The following is an 11,721-nucleotide window of genomic DNA, read 5'->3' as shown; positions in this document are numbered from 1 at the left end:
GTCCGAAGAAAATGATCGTGTGGCCCGAGGGATAGTGTTGAACAATGGCCAGTACCCCTTTACTTTGGAAAGGTGCCAACCGAGGATGTTATACTGGCAATCTGGTAGGACTAGTTGCCAAAGAGGGAGAGCATTCAATACATCTCTATTTGCCCCCCCAGTTTGACAGATAGCTCTTTGTACCGGACGGAAGACATGATGGAACAAAGAGCAGAGGGGTTGACCTTGGACTGGCTCATGGCTGGAAAGAATTGTCTGGTATTGAATGCAGGGTGCTCACTTAGCCATGATTCGATATGAAGGTTGAACAGGACCAAAATTACTAGTGAACTATCCCGGTGAGTGAGCTTTTGAAGCCTGCCGTGGGTCATTTTTGAGGCTTTTGTAGAACATTCGTTACAATTTGTGCTCATGCGGTGGAAGAAGCACGCCAGCGGCATCGCCAAAGCCAACATAGCCATCTTTTTCGTTCCCTGCGTATCCCTTCAGTATAACTTCATCGCCATCCTCCAGCCAAGTCCTCTCCTCTCCTCCCTCTAGCTTTATAGACTGTCTCCCATTCAGTGTCTGCTCTAGTAGGCAGCCCAGAGACGATATTGTCTTTCCACTGATCGTACCAGAACCGAGTAGATCCCCCGGTTTCATCGGACACCCTGTGATGGTATGATGAGCCAACATCTGAGGGAAAGACCAGACCAACCCTTCAGAAGCATTTGTAGAGCAAATGGTTGTCACCTTCTTTGTCTTGCCGCTGACAAGCTGAACCTGCAGGTTCAGATCATATGTGAAGTCCTTACGTTCCTCCTGTAAGTAGGGCAAAACGGTTCCTGGATGCTTCAGACCTGGCTTCCTGAACGGCTCCATGGCATCGGCTAAGACCACCCAAGCGCTGACGGTCGTCGCAAAGTTCTTGCCATTGAACGGCCCCAGTGGTACATATTCCCACCTCTGTACATCTCGTGCTGACCAGTCGTTCAGCAAGACGAATCCCCAAATATTTTCTTCTGCGTTATTGATAGAGATGTTGTCAGATTGCTTGTTGCCACCACAAACAAATGCACCAAGCTCGAGCTCAAAATCCATTGTTCGACATGGAACGAAAATGGGATTCTTCTGGGTGGCATTTATGTCTTCCACAACCTGGCCCCAAGGTCTCCGAACAGGCGTTCCAGAGACAAAGATCGAGGACGATCTACCATGATATGCTATTGGAAGATGTAGATAGTTTGGGAGAAGCGCTCCGTTCTGGCCACGGAATAGTGCCCCTGCGTTGACAGCATGATTCATGCCACCATAAAAGTCGCTGAAATCCCCTATTTGGAAAGGTAACTGCATCTGAATCTGCGTTAACAGCACAAGGCATTGGCTCCGCAATTCCTTGTTATCCCGTAACAAATGCGGGAAAGGCGTTTCTGCTTTGAAAATATCTTGCAAGTACCGGCGTACCGCTCCCGCAATATGTCGTCCAAGGGCAGCTAATTCATTCAGCGTCGGTTGGTCGAAAACGTGAAGGTGGTCTTTAATTGTAGCAAGTTCGGAAAATCCATTTTTCGACGCGAATATTGCCAGGTTGAGGGCGTGGTCTCCGACAGCCACTGTCGTAACTGGCTTCTCGGAACCATGAAAGCAAGCGACACCAAATGGTATATTGGCGAGCGAGAATGGAGACTGGGGAGCGATCTCAAACCAGGAGGCAGACGCCATCACGTATTCTGGTTTCTTACAAGATAGGCCTGACCCAGGGCGGATTTAAACAACAATGGAAGACAAGTGGGAGAACTGGCTGGTTAATCTCTACTTCTTCCCAATTCGGATGGCAATCCAATGCTGCATTCCGTAAACTCGGAAGGATTGCATAAGAAGCGAGAGCCGGTCTGGCATGAATCCACTGGCCTTGGTTCCAGTTCCGTCAGCCTTTATTTGGGACCCTTCGGTTATGCTGCGAAATACTATAATTCGCACAAGTGACCGAATATACCTCCGGCCAAAGTCGGCGTCTTGAACCCGCCCTCCGAACATCTTTCCCCGAGCAACACAAGCGTCATGCCAGGGCGACAAATACTTTATCATGGAGACCAAGACGTCGTCTATGCGCCTGAAATACATGTAACGTTGAAATTCGAAGGTTGCAGAGACTTGTAGAGAAATATGTCGCAAGCTCAAGTACAGAGTCCAACTTGGACTCCTCCGCACGATATTTCGCACCTGCCGGTCGAAAAGTTTCGTCGATTTGTCAATGCTCGCAAGAACATAAGATTGTGTACGTAACTGACTTTAAGGGCGGTGAGGGTAATACTGATGGATGATCAAGCTTCATACGACGAACTACACTCGTTCTCTGTCCGGGAGCTCAATTCCTTTTGGATGCTGATGTGGGAGTATCTGGAGATCAAATGTTTCTCACCTCCTACCACGATAAGTCAATCTGAAATCAAATACTTGGTCAGCAGACTCATTCGTTTACGCAGTAGACGAGAAGACATCAATGGATTCATTTCCAGAATTCTTTCCAGGAACATATCTGAATTTCGTCGAGAATGTGCTCGGTCAACCGCGAGAGGGCACCGCCCTCAAGGCATTTTGTGAGACCACGGGCGAGGGACAGTTTGAATCAATCTCGTGGACTGAGCTACGGCAACGTGTGAGGACTACTGCAGATGCTCTGGAAGCGTCGGGAATCCGGGAAATGGACGTGGTTGCCTGTAAGGTCCTCTGACTGCTTCAGACATGGGAAATGATCATACTAAGTTTATGGAGATATAGGATCAAATACTCCAGACGCAGTTGTTGTTTTGCTGGCCACTGCGTCCATAGGCGCTGTTTTCACTTCTTTGGCGGGTGATATGGGGGAGAAGGTCCGCAGTAGGGAGATTGTGTGATGTTCCGAGCGCTGACCAAATTACAGGCTGTCCTAGACCGATTGCTTCAAATTAAGCCCAAGATCTTTTTCTCCGTCGATGGCTATCAGTACAATGGCAAATTTTACGATTGTACGATGCGGGCAGCTCGAATTGTTCAAACCCTACGAGAGAGCATCGGACCATGCGAGATGATCCTCGTCCAGAATCTTCGGCAATCAAGCGCAAAAAGCGTTCAAAAACCGGCTCCAAGGTATGGACAACGCATGATAACAAATGTGTGGCAGCGCTGAAGGTTGTCAGCACTACGTACTCCTCATTTCTCGGACGAGCTCGTCAACGCGCAACTGAATTTACACCATTAGCGTTTGGTCATCCAATGCTTATCCTGTTCAGTTCTGGAACCACAGGGGCACCGAAAGGAATGATCCATTGTCATGGAGTAAGTTGTGCATTGAAATTCCATGATGAAGGAAGTCGGTCGGCTGAACACGAAGTTCACAGGGCGTCGCATTGAACTTGAAGAAGGAGCACTTGATGCACGGGGGCCTTGGGCCTCACGATATCTATTACCATTACTCCAGCGTAAGCTTTCTCAGTCGATGACAGACACCACGAAGACTTCTGACACCCGAGTCGCCGTAGATTGGTTGGACCATGTGGAATATTTTCTCTGGAGGGTTGTTGACTGGAGCAACACTTGTCTTGTACGACGGCTCGCCTTTCTATCCCAGTCCGGCTGCTCATCTGAGGAATTTGTTATCGATCGGGTAAGTTTGTTCCTGTTTGGAGTGTCCACGAGTTGAACCTAGCTTTCAGGACGACGGTCTTCGGCGGAAGCCCCAGATACTACACCGAGCTCCGGGATCGAGGAGTTAGACCAAGCATGAAAACTCCGAAATCAATCCATTCACGACGTGCTAACACGACGAGCAGGCCAAATGAAAGGAATCAAGCAGATTCGACTCCTGAATAGCTCAGGGGCAGTTCTCCCAGCTACTATATGGCAGTGGATGGCTGAAGAGTTTGGGAATCCGCCCATATTATCTTTCTCTGGTGGGACAGAAGTCTGCGGGTCTTGTAAGTTATGGGAAACAGATGCTGATCTCTGCTGTTATGGCGATAGACCGTGAGGAAATTGATTGCTAACGTATTCAGTCATTCATGGAAGTCTTGTGCATCGTCAGTATGCTGGAGAGATTGCTGTGAAAAAGCTAGGATTCGATGTCGACATTTTTGATGAAGACGGTAAAAGCTGCCAACCCGGCGAGGCAGGAGAGCTTGTGATCAAAGGACCTTTCCCGAGTGCAGCAGTCAAATTTTGGAATGACCCCGACTACAAGAAATATCGCTCATCATATTTTGAAAGATTTCCTGGTAAGCTTTGGATCTTTGTGATACGACGTTCATCATGTTGATATTCTTCAGCCGTCTGGGCACATGGAGACTATGCCAAAATCAACCCGGCCACCAATGGCATAATCATGCTAGGGAGAAGGTATGCACTCTCCCTATCTCTAAGTTCTCCATGAGGTCCTTTCCCAAAGACATCTCGTCGGGCGGTTGGCTGATCAAAGATTTGGTAGTGATGGAATACTCAACCCTTCAGGAGTAAGATTCGGCTCTTCGGAGATCTATGCTGTTGTGGAGACGGTTCCCGACATTATTCAAGATTCATTATGTGTCGGACAGAGCATATCTGACGGGGAAGAACAAGTCATTTTGTTCGTTCAGACCAGGCCCAGCATCGACTTTACAAAAGAGACTGAGACGACGCTGCGGAATAAGATCGCCCAATCGCTTAGCCCAAGGCACGTCCCCAAATACATGTACTCGGTGCCGAAGATCCCTTACAATGTCAACGGCAAGAAATTGGAGATTGCTGTGAAGAGAGTCATATCAGGGGCTGAGATCGATGCGAAAATGAGGACAACTCTAATGGATCCGACGGATTTGGACATCTTCAAGCAATATGCTGTCTCATCGACCACGCAGAATGCCATCAGGGCCAGGCTTTGAGAAAGCGACTGAATTTCAATGTGACATGGCAGCCACATCTACTCCGTTACCGTTCATTTCAGTAGAGCGCAGGGCTTAATGCATAACCTCGAAGATGCCCATGACGACAAAGATATACAATGCTAGAGACAAATCACAGAGTTTCTATATATGTTAGGAGAAACCTTGTTTGAGGCTTAGTCTAAAGAGGTGGACATAGTGTCTTCGATCGTGTCATATTCTTGACAATTCTTCTTTCTGCTCTTCAAATCTAGGTCTGGGAAGCTCGAAAGCTTGCGTGACTCGTCCATAAGCTATTCCGCCCAATCTACTCACTGGACGGAGAACAGACGCGTCAATGGTAGACTGGTCAGGGTTCAACGCATCCTCTCGAACCCAAAATCTCACACCTTCGATCATGGCCATAGATCCCGATTTTACACCCTTCTCAAACTTGCTTTCGAAATCTTTCACCTCAAGCAACTTACCCTCGATGCTGAAGATGCTCTCTTTGACTCGATCTACCTTGATGTCCTTACAAGCTGCCGGCGTGAGCCCCGAGAGGTTCCACTCACTCATGCCGTATGGGGCATCGATGGAGGTGGCATTTGCGGCCTCGATGAAATGCTCACTGATGATGTTGATGACGCATTCGCCCGTAGCCTTCAAGTTTTTCAAGGTATCTTTATCTTTTGATCCGGCGAATCCAACAACAAATATGGGTGGATCATGGTTCACCACTTGCGTATAGCTAAAAGGCGCCAAATTCTGTGATGTGCCGTTCTCATTTCGAGTGCTCAGGAATCCAATCGGCCTTGGGACAATCCCTGAGATCAAAAGTTTGTAGTTTTTGATAGCCGATCGCCCAGGCTCATTGGGGTTTATTTCAGTGTGCTCCTTGTCGAGACACGCTCCGCCGTCGCAAGCACCCTCGCCCCAGCTCCACGATGGAGATCTTGTTTTTGAGATGCTGAAGCTGGCCGAATGGTCGAAATTTGGTCGAGATGCCTCGACTTCTTTGAAAGGTTTCCGGATTTGAGACATATTTCACTTGCAGACGGGTACCGCCCAGATCATTTGATTAATATCAAGCAGACTGCCCCGGTGCCAGACAACTCGTATAGAGCGAACCCGACGGTTAGGTTGAGTCAAGAGCACTCCAAACCACCAAAAAAAAAAAAAGCCAAAAAGGTTACTGATCCTTTAATTAGAGTCGAAAGCAGAAAAAATGCCGAGGCACCTATTAACCGACGTACTAATGGTGCATTAATCAATACGTGGTCATGAGAGAAATACCTTCCGTCTTTGCATCAAGGTATACCCCGACCCTTCATCCGTGGCACAAATTCGGTCAATGACAACTCACCCATTCTTATTGCACCAAGGGATATGGACAAGGATTTCGGAATGACGTACTAATTCTCAGGTGGAAACGGGAGCGGAATCTCGGAGGTCAACCGAGGAGCTTCTGTGGTCTCCCAGGCGGGCCTCCGCTTCTGGACACACGATGCGGCAATGCGCATCATCTGCCACCAGTGTTCGAAGATAGTGGGGCCTAAAATGCATAAAAAATGCTCTTGTTACGTTTGTGACTGGCATGGCAGATTTCAGATATACATATCAGACCTGGCACTGCTCCTGTGTCTCTGATGAACAGAGTTTCTTGCAAATAGCCTATCAAGATGGCTCTGATTAACGCGGCCAAACTCATCGAAAGCAAATGGAAAATATTTCCATTGGCACTCATCGTCGCAACTGTGATTGCATTTGTCCTGTACGAACTCGTTCGCTGGTCTGCGCGAGTGCCCAAGTTCGGAGGGCCTCCTGGAAGACCCATTGTGGGAAATCTCTGGCAAATTCATCAGAAAGATGCCCCAGAGCAGTACCGCCAATGGGCCAAAAAGTACGGACCAGTGTACCAAATTCAGCTCGGGAACATTCCAGTCCTCGTTGTCAATTCTGCAGCGGCGGCAAAGGCCATCTTCAATCAGAACTCCCATGCAACCAGCTCGAGGCCAGAGTTTTACACTTTCCATAAGGTGAGGCAAGCATTTTGATTCTGATGCTGATGCGTTAACACCGCGACGTTAGGTCATTTCGGGGAATACTGCTGGCACGACTTTGGGGACTAGCCCATACTCCGAATCTCTCAAGAGACGAAGAAAGGCTGTGGCATCAGCAGTGAATCGACCTGCGGTAGCAACTTATATTACTCATCTCGACAAAGAAACCCGTGTGTTCTTGTCCGAGGCGCTCAGTTACGGTGACAACGGCAAGAAGGGTGTCAACCCGATGCCACTATTCCTCCGTATGAACATGAGTATCGGATTGACCCTTCACTGGGGAACTAGAATGGAGTCTCAAAATGATCTCTTCCACGAGATTGTCCACGTGGAAGACACGATTAGCAATTTCAGAAGCACGACCGGTAACTTACAAGATTATATACCTCTTCTGCGCCTTAATCCGTGGAACCAGCAGTCTGCAGAGGCCGTAGACATGAAGATCCGCCGCGACCGATATTTAGGCATTTTGGACAAAGATCTGGACGAGCGCATCCGACAAGGCACCCATAAGCCTTGCATCAGAGCCAATATGCTTGTTGACGAGGAGGCCCGGCTTACCGGGATCGAACTCAAATCCCTCAATCTCACCTTGCTGGCTGCTGGTCTCGATACGATGAATTCTGCGGTATCTTGGGGTATTGGCCTGCTGGCTGTACGACAGGACATCCAGGACAAAGCGCTCAAGTCCATCCGGGAGACGTACTCCGCTGACAACCCACTCTGCGACGCTTCAGATGATCAAGGTTGCGACTATTTGGTGGCAGTTGTCAAAGAAATCCTGAGGTTAGTCGCTGCACACGCACCAGTCAGTCATTTCCTTACAGTACTCTAGGTACTATTCAGTGACGAGGCTGTCACTCCCCCGTGCCACCATACAGGACTTCGTCTATGACAATAAGCTTATTCCCAAAGGCACTGTCATATTCCTCAATGTATGGGCCTGCAATATGGGTATGGAACCTCACCCTTAAAGCGCTGAGCGAAGCGATATCTGATAATATGCAGATCCTGAGCTGTGGGACGAGCCTGAAGAATTCCGTCCGGAGCGCTGGTTGGAGAGGCCAGAGACACCAATCTTCACATTTGGCACCGGAGGCAGAATGTGTGTTGGCATGCAACTGGCATACAGAGAGTTGTATGTCCTGTTCCTGAGAATCTTGAACAGCTTCACGATCGTGCCCGACGGGTTCATTGAGAGTCATCCCATCAAAGGGGTGGCCAATCCCGCTTCCCTGACAACGCAGCCGAAAGAATATAAAGTCCGATTTGTTCCTCGAAATCTGGCTGCTCTAGAGCAAGGTTTGAGCCGGTCCCAGAAGTAACCAAGGTTTGATGACACTGGAAGTTGGAAAGCCTTAGACTTACAGATATTGCTTTATGGCCGCTTGTCATGTTAGTTTGAATCTTGCGCCGTCCTCGCGAGGCGCCCCATCGACCCAGGAGCGGGGTAACGGGTCAGTCGAGACTACGATGTAGAGAGTTAGTTGCGTCCACTGTAGCACTCATGCCCAACGAGCAGGTCTAAATGCGGTTGTGTTCGCCCACCGAGTGTCTCAATAATGGCAGAGCAACACAAACCTTGTCTTTTTCTGGGGTCCCGACCCCCGAAGAAAAGCTCTTGGTTATCCTCGCTTCGAGCAAATGCCCCCCGGTTTAAGAGCCATCCCCAGACTCCGCGCCCGTCGCTCGCGTTTAACTAAACCCCGCAGAATTGGCAGCGCGCGGCGCCGACCAGGGGGTTGACGGGCCTATAAGTAGTCCTCGTCCCATTCCCAAAGAGCCTCGCACCCAGGCTAGTATGGCCGAAAATTTCCAATCCAATACTCCTCATTCGAAACGGAAAGCAAAAGAATGGCGGGAGGTACTGCTAATGGCGGCGAGGCGCAAACAGTGACCAAGAGAACCCTGGAGGACGGTTCAGATAACGCTCCCAAAACCAAGCGCTCTCGTTATGTGACAAATGCATGGTATCAGCTGGCCCGACTTTCTTCTGCTGCTTGAAACTGACCTCGAATTCCACACAGCAATGAATGCAAAAGGCGCAAGGTCAAATGCAATGGTGAAGATCCATGTCAGCGATGCATTAATAGCATGATCGCATGCGGATACCATCAGCCACCGAGAAATAATAGTGTTTACCAGCCGGCGCACGCTCCCTCGGTTCCTGGGAAGTGCTCTGAAAAAGTCCACGATCCAGGAAATGGGAACCTGCTGCAGATGAGCATGCAGATCCGTGCGGTGATGGAGAGGGTTGACAGCCTGAACGAAAGACTGAACGCCATATCCCCGGCGAGCGTAGCCGAGACGAGCCATCCTCCTCTCTATAGCCTTGTTGATCAGCCGGATCTCTGTCTCCCAACTGCAGATGGAAGGGTTCCAGCTAGTGCAGCCGCGAGGAATCAGTCCGTTCAGCCGAGCTCTCCGAGAGGAACAGAAACAATTTCTCCAGAATACCACGGGCTGACTAGCTCTGAGTTTACCTTCGAAGTGGCGAATGAGAGCTTGAACGAGCTGGGTGTTGGCTGTTCCATCAGCAATCCAAATCAACCAAATGGGTCTCTTTCGTTCCAGCCTATCCCCAGCGCCCACACAGCAGACAAGACGATGGTCAGGAGACTGCTAACACGAGACCCGTTGTGGAGCATTGAACGAGTTGATGCATTGAGATATATCGATATATATCTCAACACACTTGGCTTAATGTATCCGGTTGTTGATGCTCAACATTTCGAGTCCAAGGCGCTCATGCTCTTTGATGCGCTGGATTCCGCGAAGGCAGCAAGATGCCGGGACCGAATTGGCCGGACCATAGAGCTGCTATTTAGCGTTGAAACCAACAAGATAAAGCTGGCCACTGCCGCGGGACTCGTCATCGATCAAGGGGCTGGAAATGACACAGCAGTAAGGCTGGTGCAAAGCGTCCTAGACTCGACAGACGACTCCTTGATGAATGCGGAGGGAATCGGAGGTGTCCAGCTCCTGGTCCTCACGGTAGGTCTTCCTTTGTTACTTACAGGACGTGCTCATTAGAGGTACCTTTTATTGACAGGCATTGTTTCACTATTCCGTGGACGAAGAGCTCAAGGCCAGCCGATACGTTTGTCTCGCGTCTCGAAGATGTCTGGAGATGGGACTACATCGCCGCGAAATGTTGCTGAAGCACTTCCGCGATGAACACGCGCGAAAACTGGCTTTGAGGATCTTCTGGTCGGTCTTTATGCTCGACCGGCGCTCGAGTTTGGGGCTTGGAGTACCATACGTGATCCAAGACAGCCCTGTGGATCCGTCGCTGGTTGCCATGAACGTCGACCACCTCTACCTCCGAACCATGATTCCGTACACCAAACTCTCCGGCAAGGCGTGGCAGATGAGCAACGAATTTAGTACCAAAGATGTCCATGCTGCACGCGACGAGATTGACTTTCTCGACTATCAAGTGATGCAATGGCGGAAACAGATCCCGGACTCTCTCCGCTATTCCCCTAGCACACCAGAGCATCCAGAACAGATACGAAACAATTACAGTCCTCAACAACGCCTCTACCTCAGCGTTGTCCTCTTCATTCGCTGCAACCAGCTTCGTAATGTGATTTATCGACCTCTGCTGCAGTCATCTGCCCATATCAAAAGCAATCCTGAACATACGCTCACCGCGCTCTCCATTGCGAAAGAATCTCTCCAGACCATGTCGGACCTGAACTCTACCACAAACTTGCTTCAAATGCACGCGATATTCTTCAAGCACTTCATTGTCTCAGCGCTGGGAAACCTCCTGCTCATCACGGTCCACGCGACAGCCGAGTACTGGACGCAAATTCGCGAGACGTTTCACATGGCTCTGGGTCTTTTGAGACAGCTGAGCACACGATGCGGCCCGGTCAAGCGTGTGTGGGATCGACTCAAAGGGCTGGAAGACTTGCAGGCCAAAATATCATCTGCCCGGCGGCGCGAGGCCGAGGGCCAGACTGTGGATTTCCTGGGCTGTGAGGTAGACATTGGACAAAGTCATGGCGAGGCTAGTCTCAACCCGTTAAGCATAGGACCCAGTGGTGGCGACTACATGTTGTTCGACTCGCAGATTCGAGACGAGTTTGCCGGCTTTTTTGACTCGTCGTTCAATGTTGGGGACTTTTTGGAGTTTCCTCTTTTTGACAACGGTGAAAGAGGCTAATCTACACCCATGCTGGAAGGATCTAGGGAGCCATAACACTCAGCGCACGCTCATCAGTCACGATGTGATTGTGAGGGTTCCGGGTCAGATGATCTAATCAAGTATATCGAAGCTAACACCAGGTTCTAGGTACAAGACGTAGCACGGGGAGAGTCAAGGTTTTAATGCTACGCATGAGATGCGAATCAAATCAGTAAACACTCCCATTCGAGTGCATATGGAGTTGTGCCGAGAAGTTGGCCCTTCAATCGATGCTGCAGTGCAACCTGAACGGACGAGCGAAACCCTCCAAAAATGGATCAGCTGCAAGCGGAAAGTGACAGACCTGTTGATGAAGCCTCTTATACCAAGATAAGATTCGTGTCGAACGTCTGGCACGTGAAAAAGCGGAAGAGAATATCAGGGAACTGGAAGTACAACTAGCTGCTCTGCGCAAACACGTGAGGGGATATCTAGACACGAAGGAATCAACATCTCTCATCGAGAGTAAAGCAGCGTACGAGGAGAATAGGTCAATCAGATAAAGAAGGAAAGAGAGCATTGTCAAGGTTATGCAGGATAGATCCTGGGAGAACGAGGGTCCTCTGAAAACATATTCTATTCCAACCTTGCGATTTGCCGTGACTTT

At 49.5% G+C, this 11,721-nt stretch overlaps 5 protein-coding genes across 5 annotated transcripts; 3 read left to right on the top strand and 2 right to left on the bottom strand.

Annotated features, from left to right (window-relative positions):
- Positions 1-396: 396 nt before the first annotated feature.
- Positions 397-1,704, bottom strand: Z518_09725 (fumarylacetoacetase; the record flags this gene model as incomplete). The annotated part of the gene is made up of 1 exon (XM_013412342.1): positions 397-1,704. The coding sequence occupies one exon, from the start codon at positions 1,702-1,704 to the stop codon at positions 397-399; it is 1,308 nt and encodes a 435-aa protein (XP_013267796.1).
- Positions 1,705-2,148: 444 nt separating this feature from the next.
- Z518_09724 (acetoacetate-CoA ligase) lies at positions 2,149-4,877 on the top strand (the record flags this gene model as incomplete). Its single annotated transcript, XM_013412341.1, has 13 exons — positions 2,149-2,260; positions 2,312-2,419; positions 2,469-2,702; positions 2,758-2,855; positions 2,906-3,091; positions 3,154-3,300; positions 3,363-3,443; positions 3,504-3,628; positions 3,678-3,775; positions 3,807-3,938; positions 4,017-4,235; positions 4,287-4,356; positions 4,445-4,877. 13 exons carry the CDS (start codon positions 2,149-2,151, stop codon positions 4,875-4,877), a joined length of 2,043 nt encoding a protein of 680 aa, XP_013267795.1.
- Positions 4,878-5,090: 213 nt separating this feature from the next.
- Positions 5,091-5,900, bottom strand: Z518_09723 (uncharacterized protein; the record flags this gene model as incomplete). The annotated part of the gene is made up of 1 exon (XM_013412340.1): positions 5,091-5,900. One exon carries the CDS (start codon positions 5,898-5,900, stop codon positions 5,091-5,093), a length of 810 nt encoding a protein of 269 aa, XP_013267794.1.
- Positions 5,901-6,538: 638 nt separating this feature from the next.
- Positions 6,539-8,244, top strand: Z518_09722 (uncharacterized protein; the record flags this gene model as incomplete). The annotated part of the gene is made up of 4 exons (XM_013412339.1): positions 6,539-6,895; positions 6,948-7,705; positions 7,755-7,873; positions 7,928-8,244. The coding sequence occupies 4 exons, from the start codon at positions 6,539-6,541 to the stop codon at positions 8,242-8,244; spliced, it is 1,551 nt and encodes a 516-aa protein (XP_013267793.1).
- Positions 8,245-8,773: 529 nt separating this feature from the next.
- Z518_09721 (uncharacterized protein) lies at positions 8,774-11,093 on the top strand (the record flags this gene model as incomplete). Its single annotated transcript, XM_013412338.1, has 4 exons — positions 8,774-8,889; positions 8,947-9,055; positions 9,140-9,913; positions 9,972-11,093. 4 exons carry the CDS (start codon positions 8,774-8,776, stop codon positions 11,091-11,093), a joined length of 2,121 nt encoding a protein of 706 aa, XP_013267792.1.
- Between the last annotated feature and the right edge of the window lie 628 nt (positions 11,094-11,721).

The sequence above is a fragment of the Rhinocladiella mackenziei genome, assembly GCF_000835555.1.
Source record: "Rhinocladiella mackenziei CBS 650.93 unplaced genomic scaffold supercont1.8, whole genome shotgun sequence".
NCBI lineage: Eukaryota > Fungi > Ascomycota > Eurotiomycetes > Chaetothyriales > Herpotrichiellaceae > Rhinocladiella > Rhinocladiella mackenziei.
Note: the sequence above shows the minus strand (reverse complement) of the source record. Positions and strands in the feature narration are given on the sequence as shown.